The sequence below is a fragment of the Rhopilema esculentum genome, chromosome 10, assembly GCF_057945365.1.
Source record: "Rhopilema esculentum isolate cy_ngs chromosome 10, ASM5794536v1, whole genome shotgun sequence".
NCBI classification, from domain to species: domain Eukaryota; kingdom Metazoa; phylum Cnidaria; class Scyphozoa; order Rhizostomeae; family Rhizostomatidae; genus Rhopilema; species Rhopilema esculentum.
In genome coordinates this window covers 2756663-2775658 of record NC_142824.1, presented here as the reverse complement: position 1 = coordinate 2775658, position 18996 = coordinate 2756663, and the positions used below count along the sequence as shown (strand labels likewise).

The following is an 18996-nucleotide window of genomic DNA, read 5'->3' as shown; positions in this document are numbered from 1 at the left end:
TATCATTTGCAAGGGTGTTTGCAGTGTATTGAACCCCTTTAAGCCTGTGTTTGCTCAATATTTATGCAGTATACAGACCGGTGTCTCTAGGACCTTTCGACAATTCTATAAGGGTTCTTTATTTCATCACCTCATGAAAAGACGAGGTCTTCATCTTGACGAGGTCTTGCAAAAAAAGAAAAAGTACTTTTGTTTATATCAGCATAAGGAAGACGAGGCCAGTACCAGTTTAGCTCCATATCTATAGATTCGATGTAAGAGCGTTTGTACATACATCCATCTAGTAATAGAATTTTCGAGTAGAATTAGCGATTTTACAAGCATTTAGGCCTGGTATACAAAAAATAGTAAAAATGAGTGAAGGCAGATAAATGTCGGAGTGTAGGAATTTCTTTTTGAAAATGATCAAAGGTTTTCCTTCACAATATCTGTTTAAGTAGCTGATTAATGAGGTCTTTGGAGATCTTATGGGGATTTTTGGGAAAATGTTGTCAAATCAGATTACAAAAAATATGAAGTTGCCAGAAAAAGAAAATAACAGATACAAGAAAAACCAGAGGTGATCCATTTTCAGAATAAGATACTCAGAATGAATTTCAAATATTCCAGACTTGACTCCTAATAAATTTTGTTTAATATCTACCTAACAAATGCAATACATCGCGAAAATTTACTAAAATTACTGAATACGATTCAGTTATGTTCCGAGCATCACATCGCTTTCCAGTTTATCGATGCAAAAAATGGATGCGACTTGATTTCCTCACAGCCAGCCACACCAGAGCCTGCAAAAAAGAATTAAAAATAGAACATTTGATAATGCCTAGCACCAGCATGAAACGTCACAACAAGGACCTACAATCATATGTACCAACAAGTATATGCACCAACTTTGAGGAAAGGAGGGGGTAGATATGAAACTCTAAACGCATACTACCTGAAACGTTTCTAGGGGTTGGTCTTAAAAGATGTGTCCAAGATTGCCGAAGTTTGGTTTAGATCTTGGAAGTGACTGTGAAAATTTCCGAATAGTCGGTTGGGGGTATTTTTGCCCAAATTGGCAATATCAATATAAGCATTCGCAAGGCACGTTGTACTAAAAATAAACATTTCGATTTTTCATAAGCCAACGACACGACGTACTGCCTGTACTTAAAATGACTTCTCCAAAAGAAATTCACAAACGAAACAGTCAAGTTACCAATGAGATATGCAAATGAAATGGATTTCTCTAGCGGTTGAATGATTTCACAACAATCTGTAGTTATAGTGTTGCAAGCTTAAACAGAGCTTACAATTTCCGAACCTACTGCCCTGAGACTTAATGGACAGAAGTTCGCGATTAAATAATAGTCTTTTACAATAAACAAACCGAAACAAAATTAGCGAATTAAGCATAAAGCAAATCCTGTAACAGATAATTACAAAAAACATTATAACACAAGAGATAAATGAGATTTCCTCATCGGTTTGTGGGTGGGAACTAGCACCTCATAATAAGATTGACGTTGTTAACGAGAAAAAGACGCGTTTCGAGAACCACGCCAAGATCTTTAACAAATCAGTCGAAAGCAGATAAAGGTATTCGCAACACCTCCAAGTTTTAGGCAAGCAAATTCGCGAAATTAAACTGTGGCTTTCTATTGGGTTAGCTGTGAATTCTGTTAACATGACAATGTCAAAATAGAATCTCCTATTTGGGCAGCTGGTTGAAGGTAATAAAATAATTTCCAAAATGGGCTCTTTGAGGTAATTATATTATCTGTTGCCGAGTCTATATTATCTGCCTTAGGATGAATTGGTAGCATAAGTTTGAAGTTTTGACAACCGCCTTCAATTCTATTCTAAGCAAAAAGATACAATCGAATGTCAATGCAAAACACATATTTGAACCAACCAATCTAACTCAATACGATCAGATTTGATCGATGCATCATTTAACGATGTAAGTTTCACAGTTTTCAGTTCATCACTGTTTGGGCAACTTAGGCCTTGTTCAAACATCGCGCTTCTCGAGCGCCGAACCTAACTCGAGAATTAAGTACATGAGGGGCGCGACGTTTGAATCAATTTGGTACGGCAGATTTAGTTAGGAGCGGCAGACTAGTTTGGATCGGCAGAGCTTGCCGAGCTGGACGACTCCAGCACGGCACGGTTTCAAGCGTTGAACTTGTCATGTACCGAACTCAATGCATAATTATATTTAATTTATTTTCCTTCCCATAATTCATTTCTTTCTTGGAGGGCGCTTGCATTTCAAAAAAATATTTGAGATTGCGTGCCTCAACGAAGATACTTCATGTAACAATCCTAAAACCCATTTGGCGCGACATAATTAAGTTCGACGTTTGAAACGGGAGTCGCGCTAAACATGCTCAAGTGTCGCTCCAAACAGAGCTAGGTTCGGCACATGAGAAGTGCGACGTTTGAACCAGGCCTTATCACCCAAAGTTGTTTCAAAAATTTTCAACTTCAACAGAAAAGTTGCTGTTAATCAACAAAACGAATGAAAAATCAGAGCAAGTACGGATTCTTGCGAAACATACGTTTCACATATAATTGTTAAAGGTAATGTGTCCATATAAAAGGACTGCGTATACCCAACTTGTCAAGCCATCTATCGAAAAAACGGCTTGCGATTGGTCAGTATTCTTGCGTTGCAAAACTGCTCACATGAAAAGCTAACTTCGCAGCAGACATCTTTAGCAAAGCGGCTCAAGTTTGCAGCGCTTATATTGTCCAAATGGAAAGCTGCTTATACTGTTACGTTAGAATTCGAGGTTTAAAAAATCACAATCCCTTTGATCCTTCTTGGCAGCATGTTTGCAAAAAATAATTCAAGCCGACTATTGTCATTTTTTCATAAAAATACGTAGGCATCAGGTAACAAAAAGCCAACTTTACATTGGCTTCAAACACATGCATCCAGCCAACATGATTTGAAAGAACAAGTACAGAGATTGTTTCAGGCAATCGAAGCAACATACCGTGAGCAAATCGTTGTAGAGTTAGGCAAGTAGGTAGAAATTCAACAGTAAAGAAAACAATGAAAAGAGCGTACGAACACTCCGAAAAGATAAAGGTTTCTTCCACTACCTGACATACGATGACAATGAGAAAAAAGAACTCGCAGGTGACAGGCCAAAGCTAGGCTAGACTTATGTAAATAGAATCAGGCGGTTAGCCAAGAATAAGGAGGATTTACAAGGTTGTTTGCAAAAAAGAGCATTATGTGACCGTTGTGAAACTGCAATTTAGCGGTGCTGTGGCAACAATTTGCAAAACAGCCAACGGCAACGACCATTATGTATTTGCAGGAAAGTGAAGCTACACTGGTATTATGAGAGCGAAATGTCAATCAAAGATAGAGCTTATATCATTTACATAAATTATCATATATCCAGGAATGCTGGAAGTATGGCAGGAAAAATGGGGGCTGACTATTACCAAAGGTACGAAGGTGGTAGATGAGTGAAGTCAGCCAAGAAAAGTGGGGTTCGAGGGTACTCCCCTGGAAATTTTTTGTCACTCCACCATACAGTTTGGCCTAGAACGACATCAAATTATATTTTGTTGCAATGAACTTCGGAAACTATCGGAAATTTCATAGCACTTTTCTCTGCATCAACTCAGTGGTAGAAAAATCTTCGAACTGACAAAGACGAAGGGAGAAGAAAATTGTTGATTCTCCAGAGCAAAATTTTGTCATGTGCAGATCTTGTTTTATGTGCAAAGGTTGAAATTTTGATTCCGTTACTAAGATGTCACCTTAAATGTTGACTACCACCTTAACCATGTTGACTACCAAAATACCACTTTTAACTAGGCACAGTTCTAGTAGAGAGTTGAGCCTTGCTGTGAGAAAGATTCTTCGTTAAGTAATGATGTTACTGATATCTAAAAGTCTGAAAGACGTGCATAAAATGTAACGAACTTATGTGAAGGGTTGACATGGAGCATGCTCTATTCTCCGGACCCTAGAATTCGATGACACATCCAACAAATAGGCACTTTCTGCACTCTCTGGTCAAGGACACAGTGCGCAGCTGTCCGCTTTCTCCGAAATCGCCGCATATATTAAGTTTAGCGAGGAAACAGGTTAAACAAGTATCTTAAAAAATGCGAGCTTGTTTTACCAGTAATAAATGGCCAAGAAACTGATTTATACGATAATTAAATTGATCAACACTCACCCAGTCTGTCCTTTGAGTTATACCGAATCAACTAAAAACAAGCAAAGTCACGCAGTTAGTGCTAACTTGTTCAAGAAAATAAACCAAAAATTTGCTCTTACATGCTAGAAGATTACTTTCAAGGCATATTATCTAATTACTAAATTTAATAAAATATAATAAAATAGAAAATGAATCTTTCGGTGAAAATGTAATTCTGAGTGAAAATGTAAACCGTTTCAAATCGAATTATAACGAGAAAAAGACATGTAGATATACAAGAGCTATTTGACCTTCTAAACTAAGGCACCACTGTGCAGAAAAGCTCCAAAATTTTACCTGCACCAAGAATTGAAATTTGAAAATTCATAACTGATAACTCAAATTAGGTGATAACAAAAATCCTCACCCCAGCAAGAAGTGACCAAGCTTCGTTGCTTACTGGCTTTGGGAGGTTTATAATCGAATGAGAATGAATTCCAGCTGGGTAACATGAATGAAGAGACTGCAAAGAAAAATCAGTCTCCCGCAAACGTTCCACAAATGCCTATATATTATGGTCATGTATTATCATATATGTCTTGCCTCTGAGCATTCTCTTGTGTAGCTCCAGTTTGGTGATTACATAAACAAATAAACAAAACATGTTTGCAGTGAAGACTTCTAGGCCTATGTCTTGTTCCGTAGAAACATAACCTTTCAAGAGTTGATACAGCTTAATTCGATTATTTTTGTTCAATATTGCTAGGTCCAATGCCAAGGATTCAAACCAAACTTTTGATACGAAAATATTTTTAAAACTAGCTATAATTGATATTGATCCGGTTTTGCAGAGGGCATATTTGATGGCACAGAAGCTTCAAATTTTGGCGTAAGGCACAGGAAACTTTTTGAAGTTGTTAAACATTGTGAAAATTCTATTCAAATGCAAAGATTAAACCCATTGAGAAATTGAATCTATGGGTGATATACAAATCTTCAGTGCATATTTACATACCAATTTTCAAAAATCAAATTTCGAAAAGCCGAAAGATTTATAAGTCAATAAACTACGTTCTGCTTTCATTCAGAAAGTCGAGAAAAACCAGCTAATCATTCCAATATTTTTAAATTGGCTTTTTGGGTCACAGCTGAAGCTTAATTTCTTAAAGCTGTGATGAAAGTTGAATTTAGCTCAATTTTTTACAGGTTAATGTCCTTACGTGGGTCCTAGACGGCTTTAAATACCGCGCCAAATGGTCTATTCAAATTAAATATAAAAAACTCAATTTGAAGGTGATAATCACTTGAAAACTAATCTGAGACAATAAGGGAAGTTTAAAGGAACCTAGAAGTTGATCTGAAAAGTGAAATATTTGAAGTTCACTTGCTGGAGAAAGGAAGAAAAGTGACAGAAATATAAAACAAAAACGATTGAGTCATGCCAGAACATCAAATATTCACGTTTAAGAATATTTGTGAAAGACCTCAACATTGACTATCAATATTACATAGATTTAGTCTGAAATAAGCACCGATTTTGAAAAAGAAATGTATCAAATACAGTAAAAAAAGGGATTATGGTTTCAAGACTAATAAATGCAAATTAGAGTTGAGTTTTGCAAGTTTGGTAAATGAACTATACCTTGCGAGTCAAAAGTTCGAAGAAAATAGCACCGAGGCTCCACCAGTCAGCTGCCTGTGTCAAAGGAAATATCCCATTGGCCTCTGCAATAGAATAGATTAAAGTCATTTTTGGAAGACTTAATGATGAGGTAGCAACACAAAAATAAAAATTGTTGACGCATCAACAAATGAATTAAACTGAATAAAGTTATAAGAATAGCTTTACCGATTTTCATATAAATACTGCATCTTATTGGTCACGATACCTGTCTAGCTACATTGCTAATCTATTTCAAAATGCCTTGCAATATTCTGCATAATCATTTAGCTGGCTTCAGAGACTTTGCAGAAAGTGCGCCGGAAAATTTATGCAAGAATAATTTCGCTTAAACAGAAGGTGCTCATTGAACGCCAGAAAATTTATGCAAGAATAATTTCGCTTAAACAGAAGGTGCTCATTGAACGCCAGAAAATTTATGCAAGAATAATTTCGCTTAAACAGAAGGTGCTCATTGAACGCCAGAAAATTTATGCAAGAATAATTTCGCTTAAACAGAAGGTGTTCATTGAACGCCAGAAAATTTATGCAAGAATAATTTCGCTTAAACAGAAGGTGTTCATTGAACGCCAGAAAATTTATGCAAGAATAATTTCGCTTAAACAGAAGGTGTTCATTGAACGCCAGAGAATTTATGCAAGAATAATTTCGCTTAAAAAGGGGGTATGAAGGTAAGTCTGAGCGGATGATGAATATACTGTTAACTTGTAACAGTGATGAAAATTATCATGTACTAACCAATGTTACATGATAAAAGGATTATCTTTAATACGATGCTAAGACACGTATAAATTAAAAAACTAGACCCGGAACTAAATACCTAAAAAGAATGGAAAATTCAAATTCTCTACGCGACAAACTAATCAAGTTCGATGCAATGAATCTATCGAACCACAGCCTAACCAACATCAAAAGAGCGCAAAGATCTCACTCAGATTTTACTAAGGAGGTAGCAAAAATTTTAGGAAAAAATTATGGCTTTGGAAAAAGTAAAAATTTGATTAAACTACAGCTTTTCGTCTGACACTCTTCAGAGTTTAAAACGTCAGAAATAGATCGAAAACTCTACGCTAGGGAATATATATACCGAGTTGTGGATCGAAATTGGCCAATCAGAGATGCGAGCAAATAACTGTTGTGGTACCAATGGAGTCCGAACGTGAAAATGAACCCCTTTTGTCTACACAAAAGCGGCTTTTCGTCCTTATGTAGACAGATTCTAAAACTGCTAGATGGAACGATGAACAGGCTTCACCAATAATCCGAAACATGGCGCCATTATAGTTTTTTTGCACAATCTGGGTTTTCCAGTAGCAGCTGCCCGATAGCAGAATCGCATGTTTGCTTTTTTCAAAGCCATTTTCAAGTTTTGTACCACCGAAAAAATTATGATCATGCATTGTTTTAGTTATGGTTTTCAAACTCAATAGAGGTACCAAGTTACCTTAATATAATTTGAATAATCTTTAAATTCGTTAAAGAAAAAATATTTTCACGTGATCATAAAAAGATGAGTGATATAGTTAAGGATGCAATTGTTTGCGGTTTTTAAAACGCTGCTTGGTTGGGGATCAAGGAAAAAGGATTGTCATCTTGTTATAAAAAATGAGTAATGTGATTAAATATGCAGTTGCCAAAGGCTTCTGAAAGTTTTCTTCATTAAAGTAAAAGATCAAGACAAGCGATAAACGGAAAAATCTCTTCTAGTGTGGGATGAAAAAAAACAGATCCGATGACAAATGATGTTTGACCTAGGAGGGGGAGGGGGAGTTGGAAAATACTTAGGGTAGAGGTTCTCAGGCAGGGGTACAAACCATCAACCCAAAAAATGGACGCAAAAAATAATTTTTCTCCCATTGCACAAAAAAATCAGCAAGTTTTCTCTTTTTTCTTAAAATTTTTCCCATGTTCAAGAAAACAAACAAACATAATTTTGGAAACCCAAAAAATTAATGAACAATTTAGAGACCCTGAAAATCACTTTTGCCCACATTTTAAACCTGAAAAAGTAACCTGAGCACCCCTTCCCTAAAATAAATGAGCACCTCTCCTTCCCCAAGGAAGTTTAGCTACAAATGCTGAGCGTGTTTGACCGAGCAAATGTTTCGAGAATACGAATTCATTGAATAGATCAAAGCGGGGCAGGCAAACCTGGAGCAGCATAAGATCTCTTCAAGGCATTCTCGTCAATGCAGTATTCAACACCTCTGATGTTTGAGAAATATGTCAGCTTGATGTGGCCGTCGCTATCCAACAGGATATTCCGTGGATTGAGATCTCTAAAAAGACAATAGCAGTATAATGTTTATACATTTCTGAATCAAAAAATATTTGAGAGAGCGCCTATAATTTTTCAAAACCTGACTATCTTGCAGTACTTTCTCCTGTAGTTGCTAGCGGGTGTTTAATGGTAAAGAAATATTTCCATTCGTGATGACAGTGACGTTAAATGTTGCTTGAACACGCTCGACGTTTGCTAAGAATACATCGTCAAGAAACAAAGAAATACAACCAAAAGAAACAGTTCCATAAGTCATTATTATAAGATTTTGTCAGAAAACTTATAAGAAGCTTTTGAATGAGTGATTTAGCAAGCCAGAAGTCCACTAATTCAGTTTGAAGCATAAAACTGCAAACATCCAAAAATGTGACAAAATGATGTAGTCCTTAACCAAACTTTTCTACGAAAAACTTCGTTTGTGGCACTTACAACAACAATAACAAAAACGACAAGAGCCATCATTACTATTCTTTTCTTTAGGCTGGTTTCCATATAACTTTAATGAGTTGGCGATATGTCTGCAATTTAGCATGCGGAAAAGCAATGCTTAACATCGTTTCTTTGGCTTATTTCAATGCAATCTTTATAGAATTTCTCAAGAGTAATTTTTTACACTTTTCAAGCCGCTGGACATTGCGACTTTTCTGGTGATTGGGTTAAGTTTTGGCAACCATTATATCAAGATAATGGCATTGGTGGATGGTCTCGTGGATTTATTACTGCAGAACGCAAAAGAGGTAAACCGCAAAAGAGGCACTATGTAAAGTTTGCGATATCGACGTTAACCATGCTACAGAATAACTTACTGTATAGAAATTGATGTAGTATAAAATAATTGGATGATTTCTCTAAACATTGCACAACGGCAAACCAGATACCTATGTCATATTGAAAGGTCAGGTCTTGAAAGTATAAAGCCATTTTTACATTCAAGAACATGAAGATGAATTAAAATCTGAACAAGGACATAAGTCTCATAGGTAAATAAGCCCAATTTTTCTGTGCCATAAAGCTACTTTCGAAAGCTATGAAGTAGTGAAAACAAATAGGCTTATCAAAGAATTAAATGGAACACGGCTCAACCAGCAAAAGATACGATTTAGGTTCACCTACTTGCAGATAATTCCGTGCTCATGAAGATCACTAAGAACTGACACGATCTCGGCCATCCACACTCTGATCATATCTTCAGTCACTCCATGGTTTTCCTTCTCCAGACTCTTTGCCTCTGCATTTTGTGATTGTCCAGCGCGGCTTGTGGTGGCATCTGTACGATTCATATTAGCATTCACGTCACAATTTGAAGAGGCTGTGTTCCACCTAAGGTCCATATCTAAATAGTTCCATAAAAGTCCACCTGAAATGAATTCTAAAAACAAATAAATACCGGTACTAGTCTCTGTATAGTGACGCAGTTTCACCATGTACTTGCTATCAATCAATTTTCTATTCCCTTTGGCAACAAATTCTCTCTTGTTTTTATATTCAGCTCCACATTTATGCAAAACCTTAACAGCAAAAATGTCCCCTTTCACAAATCTTTCAACTAAGAAAATCTTATCTATGACTCCAATAGTCCTGACTTCCGCAAGGTTCATAGCACTCTTGCGGGAATCCTTTGCTTTCTTCGACTCATGTAAATAATTTTTGTACACATTCTCAGCCCTCAATAAATACTGTGCTGTTTTGCGTCTGACAGCGACACGGCGCTCCTCATCAGCGTCCTGCTGCACGCCTTGCAACAGCAATCCAATGCCTAATTTGTAAAGTTCAAAAGACGACTGGTATTGTTTCTGTTCCTCTCGTTCTATTGCTTCACTCATGGCTAAACTAGCTTGGTAAACATAGTCATCAGCTTCAATTGCTTTTTGTATCCGTGCCTTCATCTTGTCGTCTAGTGATAACGAAAACTGATTTTTTGTCGAATTGTCACGACGCGGAAACGTTTTCAAGTCTGAATTTGGCGCCTTTTCGTCTCTTCCTGCAAGCAAACGATCAGAGACATCATCAGTAGGCAAAGTCTCGCAGTTATTACCTGACACAGTCATATCTTTAACATTTTCTCCAATTTCCCGCACTTTGTCTTCTTCATCACGACCTATCGCATCAGCATGAGCACCCTCTGGGAGCCCATTTCTGCAATCAGCCTCTTTCAAACTTGGACAAGAGCTGTTTTCTCTCGATAAACCAAAATCAGGTCCACTACAATCATTAGTGTCATCTTCAAGTGCATCATCGTGAATTTGCTTAGGGATATTACCGTCAATGGCACATTCGGGCAAATCCTCATTTTTGTATTGATCGTTATCACCATCGGCAACGTCATCAGGCAATTTCGGCAAACTGCACAACGCTTCTATCAGGTCATCCTCTTCATCTTCTCCAGTACAATCATCTTCAAGCTTTTTTGGGCTAGAGAAAAAATTAATTCAAGCAAGCTAGATATATAAACAAAGAGACAATCCACAAAAAGCCAATGAAAATCTTTCATTATAAACGAAATACTTAGTCTAAAGTATTAAGCATGTTACTAGCCATTAAAACAAGGTAGGCCGTGCTGGAAAAAAAGCAGTTGTCCATTTCGAAACCATAAAAATAGTACAATTAGCATGTATTGCTGATAGCTTTATACTTGATCCTAAACCACTGTAATTAACTTAACAATTCTAATAATCTAATTCAATTTTCTGAAATTTAAAGTTTCGATTTTAAAGTTGGTTGAAGAGCTCTGTAGGGCAAAAATAGATAGACGACAATTGTATATATTAAGGATTAAGGAAATAGAAGCGACTTTATCAGCTTTGATAATGAATGCTAAATCAGTACATAAAAAGACAAATAGGAAGAATACCTTTTAGCTTCTTCCTCGCTGCTGTCTTCATGCAGCTGAGATACACTCAAAGATGCAATATCTTGGTTGTCGTCTGCCTCTGAAGCCAGTCGCTCAATATCACCTCCTTCGCTGCACACGGAAAAGGCCTCTCGTAGCCACTTGCCGGCTTCTTCGTTGTCCACGACATTGCCACCAAATACGTCATCATCAGCAGGGTCTGATATTTCCTTGTCAGAATTTAATGCTGCATCGGAATCCTGTCGCATTGTGTCAATTTCAGATACCTCTGCTTGGCCAGAATCATTCGACCTTTGGTTGTTTTGAACATAGGCCGTTGAAATCTGTTGCGATTCAGCTAACGTTTCATCCTCGACCGGGGCAGAATTTTCTTTGCCGCTAGTAATACCATTGATATTCGCGTGATCATCAGGAGTAACTTCAACACTATTGGTCTCATCAGAAGCGGTAAATACCTCTATCCTTGGTTCTGGGTCACTGCTAGTATTATTTTCAAGAGGATCTGGTGTTGGCTGCCTATTGTTCCACACTCCTCTGGATTGGTTTGTCGACATTGGCTCCAACTCTTCTTCGGCACTGTCTGCAAAATACAGATTACTCCTCAAAGAACACTGACCTATGAAAATATTATCAATATTCATTAAAACCATTTTCTGAAATGCCTACAATTACACATCACCAAATGGCAATACCTAAGGCACAAATAGGTCAAAGTGAAGAATATAGAACATAGAGACAGAAAGGTCTATTTGCAGTCGACTACACTATTCACCTGCATCTACCACGTTAAAACCTTCCGAAGGACAGGCACAAATACTGCAATTTCCTTACGAAAGAAAAATAATGAGTAGAAAAAAACATAGGAAGTTGTTGAAATTCAAAGACATAGGAGAACATTTAAATCCAAAAACTGCTGAAAATAAAATTTCTATTAGAGAAATGTTGAAATGGACATTTGTATCGAGGGTATGTTTTAAGATTTCAACTATTTTCTGCAAATTGAATAAAAAAAATTTATTTACTCAAAAAGAGGAAAATTTCAGAAAGCAATGTGATAGAAAGAAGTCCAAAACAAAGAAAAAGCAGGGACAAGTCTTATGTAAGGCAAAACAAAATTCTGCAATGCTCCCTTAGTTTAAGCTTTTTAAAATCATCCGCTTTAATTTTCTTAGCTCCAAAGCCTCGTTATTCTTCATGTATGCATTTAATGTGTAAAGACAGAATTTACATGAATATCTAACTTATGGTTTTTTATGCTAAAAAAACATGAAAACTCGTACAAATTTCTTGACAGATGTCTTCTTGTACTCTTTTACATGTCTAAAAACTTTAAAAAGCATCTTCACTTCTCCTTTATATTGTGCTTTATATGAATTTTGGTGCTTCAATGTCTCCTAAACGATTCCTGTTAGAGTGGTATCTCAGCTAACTCTACAAGATTTCCTCTGAGGGTAATGGTTTGTGGTGTCCGCTAATTTGGCCTTAAACTTACCTTTACAGAACTACACTAAAAATATAAGGCGTTTCAAGACTATGGCAACATACCTACTTAAAATAAAGAATAATATGTGAAATGCAAAAGGCATTTGACATGTTTATGACATTTGCTAATGCAGAGTCAATCACATTTTCTTACAACATTATCAAAGGATATTATGCATAAATAATATAGTCCGTCAAAACAACCATGAGGGTCGCTTACCAATTTCTCTGCTTTCGTCCGTTATACTACCAGAAAGGGACAATCGACTATTCATTTCATTAAGATACAACGGCTCGTCACTTGGCTCTGTCAGGGAACTCTGCTGATTGCATTTAACAGCTCCCTAAAAAACATTAGTATTAAAAAAGAACAATTTGTATTTAACCTTAGAACGTCCAATATTTTTTAGATTGACTGACACCATAGCTTAAAGGATACAAATGGTGATGCTGCACAAAATCAAGAATTCTCACAAGCATCTGTTACTCTACAAAAGTCAAACATCATTATCAATATCAAACAGGCATATTTTGGAAACTGCTAAAGATATTTGCATGAGAGAAATCTTATGTTTTGCATCTCACAATACCTCAAAGAATCTTTTCAAAACACCACTTTTGAAAAGATTTGGTCTTTCAGCCACAAATTTTAAAAACTGCTCTGCACTTCGTTGGCGTTCTTCGATAATATGTTCCTCAAAACGACCTGAGGGAAAAAATAGCTGTTTAATTAGCATACTCGTCATTACTTTACAACATAAATATTCATCTTTATCAATTTAGCTATGCAAATCTGTCCTTCGCAGCAACACATTCATTTAAATGCATAAGCAAACCAATCAAATCATCAATTGTTAATTTTTTCCCTTCTCCTTTCATATTTTAGCAACCTGTCTTGGTTATTTCCTTTGCTATACCATATGCATCCCCTTATTTTTTTCTTATACGAATTTTCAGGAAATCAAAGCCAATTATCTTTCTCCGAGCAGCACTGATCCAGTGCTAGTCGGTTTTATAGCACCCCTATATGCATTTTTATGGTATCTCCTTCGTATGATTTCAAACTCTCGAGACTGGCAGATAATTAAGAAAACAGTTAACCCAAAGCGTTTTGTGTAGGTTGTAGAATTAAGCAAGCTTCCAAAATGCACACAAATCAAAATCCAAACAAAAAATACACTATTCAAAAATTTATTGATTTCCTTATTAAAGATTTATGGCTGTTCCAAAATCGCTAGATAAATTCTTCCTGTGGAAATAGAACAAGAGGGCCAAATTGAAGCCCCTGTTTGCCTTGATATTTAACATTGATATTGATTGTATTTCACTATCAATACACCAATACATTTCACTATCAATACACCAATACATTTCACTATCAATACATTGACATTGATTGTATTTCAAAATCAATACATCAATACATCAATACATTTCACTATCAATGCATTGATATTGACTGTATTTCACTATCAATACATCAATACATCAATACATCAATTCATTTCACTATCAATACATTGATATTGGTTGTATTTCACTAAAATGTTTTGTTCAAGGTATGGTGTCTTGCTGATTACAGATGCTTCTATAGAGATGCAGCCACAACTTTAAGTGTAATTAAGTCTTACAATGTTAGCTAGTAACGATCAATAGCATATTGATAAAGTATATTTACGCACTCAAGGATAACTGGATGCCTTTACGCATATTCTCACCAAAACATACAAAAATTGCTAGTCATGTGGAAATATTTTTGGCTAACACTCTAACATTTGGGATAACACCACAGTGAATCATACTGGAGAGCGAAAAGCAAAATTGAGCAGTCTCTTGCAAATACTTGTGGAACCTCTCTCTATGCTAAAAAAGTTTTAAATTGATTGAGAAATATCAGTTTCTGCAAACACATGGTTTTCTTAACACCTGCAACAAAAATGTACGCTGTTTGAGAAAAACAAGAAAATAAGAGCTTACCAAAAATTTTTGCTTTGATAAACTCTGGGAAAGAAACAGATGCCTCTTCACTTTGAAGACTGATGTTTTTCAAATCTTTGTGCAATCTTTTCAATTCGCTGTACCTTCTCCATACAAAAACCTATTCACAAAATGAGAACTGTATTCATTGAGATAGCCTCAAAGAAAAAATTTGAACAGACATCATACTCAGAAATTTTAATGTATGTGAGGAAAAACCAAGATCATTCTTTGACTGCTAGGAAATTACAAAGCTAGTCAATGGCTTCAAACTGGGCGCCGCCAAGGCTTCAAAATGTCAGGCAAAGGAGGAAATTTTAGCAGCAATTCCTCACATGAAATTTGTTACTGTTTGGCAGGAAATTTTGAATGTTCAATTTCAATTGTTATATGTTAATATGTATATTGAATTTATGTTACCCTTTTTTCTACTGAAAAAGTTTTCCTTTTGATATAAAATTTTTGTTCTGTAACAAAAAACAAAGATAAGCTTTCAAAATTTAATCATCTGGTATTTTCAGCAATTCATTCTCTGTTGGTCTCTTATTAAGGATTCCCAGTGTTTCTAGCACGGTCTTCAGAAATTAAATTAATCTACACAAGCAAAAACAAACAACTCCTTTTACAAAGTCATTATATACAATTAAAACAACTTTGAGACAGCCAATCCTTTCACATTGATTATATTAAAAAAGGTGCCAAAAACCCTATGCATGCATTTTCATTAATATTATTCAGAATTTTCATAAATTTTTATCAGCACCTTAGGGAAATAAGTGTCTTGGACCTCCAATACTGGTCCTAGCACCATCTCTGATTTAGCATCATTACTTTTAACCATAATGAAACACACAAATTGTTTGATGCTTAAATTACTTGATTTGATCATACAAATGAACAGCAAACATAAAACCTATAGTCTGAATAGATCTAGGACATATCATATTTCAATGATGTCAAGGCTGCTGGAAATGGTGTGGAATTAAATCAAAGATTTGAGAGATATCAGATTTTCTAACATTAAGCTTGAAAAAGAAAAGTGAGTGCTGTTTATAACTAAGTTCTCCCAAACAAAATGTTTGCTATTTGAATCATGTCAGCTTTGTTATGAGCCTGATCAATAACTTGTAGACATAACCTTTTAAAGCTATGATCATAAATTGAGGTTTGGCTAACAATTTATTCTTTGGAGAATGACAGCTGGTTTTTAGTACAAATAATATTTAAACAGATTGAGCAACTTAAATATCACTTGTAATATATAGGAAATTTGAGATCACTGAACACAATCCATGTAAGCAGGTAAACCTGAACATCATCTCACTGCATTAATATGGTGGCATGCTAGAAAAGCCCAGTTTTTGGATTCTTTGGTATGAAAATCAGATATTAAAGCCTTGCATTATATTCAACCCTTTCTACCTGCCTCCTAGACAGCAGTGGCAGCCTGGCAGGGGGCTGAGGGGGCCAGGACCCTCTAGCTGACTTTTTTATAGGGGCGCCAAAACTTGTATAGGGCGCTGAAAACTCGAAAAATTGTTGATACCACCGACTTGCCTGGTTGTTAGGTCCCTTGGAGGTCAGCAGAGAGAAAGAAGATGCCTTAGAATTAAAAACTTTCTTGAGGTGCATGGTCCCATAACCCCTAGAACAGTCTCACTACAGGGCACGTCTTCAGGCTCGTTAAGTACTATATTACCCAAACAAAACATTTGTACTGTTCCCATGGGTGAAAAAACTAATCAATTTTTCAGAGGAGTGTCATAAAATTTATTGTTAAATTCTTTTGTGTGGAGGGCACAGCATTAATGGGTCTGTGTTTAGAGTGTCCTGACTCATGCCCCACCTTATAGGGAAATTTTTGAATTTCAATGAGTCTCTTTGGCTCTGCTGGCCTTCAGAGACCTAATTAACAGATAATTCGGCTGTTTAACTGTTTCATCTTAGATAAGTTCGTCTGCTATCTCAAGTCACAAGATAAGATAAAATAGCTCTAAAAATTGCTTTCAAGGCTAAAACTGAAACCAGCTCTTATTATGTTTCTTCAAAAAGGATAACTTAAACATATTACTTTTAACTCAAAACATTGACTTCATGTTTCTCAGGGATGACGGGAAGGGGGCCCAGGGGGTCAACTGCCCCTGTTGCCTTTTGATAGGATGGGCAAAGGGGGCCAGAGTGCCCTTGTCATTTAAAACCGGCCATTTCTAATAATCAGATAGATTTATTTTAAATTCTGGTTGTAGTGTCTAATTCATGACGACACTTCTCAAAACTTGTAAATAAATTCCTTTTGCCAAAAGATAGCCAATGTTCAAGATACACACAGAAGATAAAAATTAAAGGGCAGATATGAAGTAATTAGTAGAAGCTGAGAATTATCTTTCCAATGCCCTTTTAGTCAAGCCTGCCCTCTCTTGCCCCTTGGTTGTTCCGGAGTCGTTGATGTTTCTAGTACTAGGTATTTTGACAAGAAAGTTGGGTCGGGTCTAGTTTTCTAAGCCGTTTTATTTTTTTGATCTTTTATAACATTTCTTTTAAGTTTGATGAAATATTTACTTCATTTTGTATCAAATGACGTAGTCTTATAATCATTTCTAGCACCTTTCATTTGTGTCAAAGTGAATTCACAGATAAGTTAGAAATTGCATTTTCTAGCCCTATGAGTAACTGGAATCCTTATTTGTTACCTCAACACCCTTCTAATTTGCCCCCTGACTGTAAGTTGTGTTATATGTATGTTTTGGGCTTGTTTAGTTGGCCCAAAGTACAAGTTTAGCAAAACAAAGGTAAATATCTTATCTGGCACTTTGGATTCTCATCCAAGGCACCAAATGAACACAACAGTTATGAAGAGAACAAAGAAACAGTCCATTTCATTTGTGAGCTGGTCTGACTTGTCCATACACCCTCATGAAAAATTTTTAAATTTGGGACCCTGTGGTCATGTGGGTGTCAGCTTATCCTTGACATATAAGGTTAAAACATATAAGTGCATTACCTGACTGCCAATCTTTTCAGGAAAAGAGAATAATGTTAGTGATGAAGGACACCATTTTGCTGCTGGCCCGTCCAGGCAAAAAAGGCCAGGCCACCACTGCTAGACAGGGCCACCAAAAGGAAGAGGCAAGGGGGGGGATGTCCAGGGGCCTCACACTCTTATGGGACACAAAAATAATGATTTCAATTTTAAGAATGGAATAAATCAAACATAGCAAATTTAGCCTAAAATGAGTAAAATGTTTTAAACAATTGCAATAAATATGGCAAGAAATATTCCCTTTTAGCCAATTTGAAGGGCTTGGCCAGTGAAATTCTTTTGCAGAATGGATTGTTGGTGCTTGGATATTTTTCAATATTTTTTTTGTTTGGTATGATTAAAAAATATGTTATGGGGAACATTTCAAGAGAACACTTTGCAAGAATAAATAATTTCATGTTAGCATGAATACTCAATCAAGTTGCAAAAAAGAAAACACTACAATATTGTATAGCCCTTTGCTCTACAAAGAGCTGCCAGACCTGTTGTCAAAAAAGAAGATCAGAACCAATATTTTACCTCATTTAGCTTAACTGGAACAACTTCACCAGCAGTAAAAACCTAAAAAGAAGATCATTCTTCAGACTACAACTTTACATAACACGCAACACTACTAAAAACCAGATTATTCATACAGCTTGCCTGATTTTGTCAATTCTCATCACACAGATAAAATTTTCAACCTGAGTTTTCAGCTAAAGTCAACTCTGCTTTTAGTCAATCTGCTTAAAATCACACTACTGGTTAAAGTTACATCAAATTTAGACCTAAGTTTTCAAAAATATTCAATTTCACTCCGTTTTACAGTCACATTAAGTTTACAGTTATAATTTTTAAACAACGTTTGTAGTGATTTCAACCAGAGCCTACAGTTTAATGAGCTTTTAGGCAAAACCTTGGTTTGTTTATTATATAGTTATGCATATAAATATAAACATAATTCTTCTTGCTTGATTTGTTTATTACCTTTTTCGTAGATTGACATTAATCAATATAAAGTTTTCAAGATTATAAAATTATTGCCTCTTTGATCATCAACAGAATAAAAAGACCGTGGGGCAGAAAAGGTTGATACAGTTGGGTGCAATGCTATTGATAATGTTTCTATATGAATATGCACAAACAAAAACATATAAAAAAATCTTCCTGGAATGACTTGGCTTGAATTACCTATCTATCGTGACTTATAGAGCACACTTATGACATATTCAGTCTTCTAATGAGCAAATCAAGAATGCCATGTCAATCAGGCTTACCTTCAGCACGACACGATAAATTGTGTGACCTGCATATGATCGACGGTTCTCCGCGACAACAAGGTCTGCAGTGACATCTTCCCTCGACCAAAGTTCCATAAGCAAAATATTTCATGGATCCTTGCTACTAATAGAATCCATTGTTTAAGTCTTTTTCTTATTATAGCAATAACTTTCTTTAATATTAACTTCCTTTCTAACTCTTGAACATCCTTCCGTCAAATAACAAATTAGAGCCAGCCATGACTATTTCAAGACGAGGCTTTCTTGCAAG

General features: G+C 35.9%; 1 protein-coding gene across 2 annotated transcripts; it reads right to left on the bottom strand.

Annotated features, from left to right (window-relative positions):
* Positions 1–563: 563 nt before the first annotated feature.
* Positions 564–18969, bottom strand: LOC135689792 (uncharacterized). Of its 2 annotated transcripts, XM_065207142.2 has the most exons (12): positions 18723–18969; positions 17986–18027; positions 14427–14547; positions 13040–13155; positions 12670–12793; positions 10968–11547; positions 9230–10528; positions 7987–8114; positions 5797–5879; positions 4582–4677; positions 4194–4224; positions 564–785 (listed from the first exon to the last, which is right to left on the bottom strand). In XM_065207142.2, the coding sequence occupies exons 1-12, from the start codon at positions 18819–18821 to the stop codon at positions 712–714; spliced, it is 2793 nt and encodes a 930-aa protein (XP_065063214.2). In that variant the 5' UTR covers positions 18822–18969; the 3' UTR covers positions 564–711. The 2 variants fall into 2 exon arrangements, with proteins under 2 accessions (XP_065063214.2, XP_088966915.1); XM_089110789.1 differs by lacking the exon at positions 14427–14547 and having other exon boundaries at positions 18723–18806.
* Positions 18970–18996: the final 27 nt, after the last annotated feature.

Coding starts and splice junctions, on each gene's coding strand:
- LOC135689792 (XM_065207142.2), bottom strand. CDS start 18,821: ATGGAACTTTGGTCGAGGGAAGATGTCACTGCAGACCTTGTTGTCGCG. Junction 10,529..10,967: donor AGCGAGGAAGAAGCTAAAAG/GTATTCTTCCTA, acceptor TTTTTTCTCTAG/CCCAAAAAAGCTTGAAGATG. Junction 786..4,193: donor TAACTCAAAGGACAGACTGG/GTGAGTGTTGAT, acceptor TCTTTTTTGCAG/GCTCTGGTGTGGCTGGCTGT.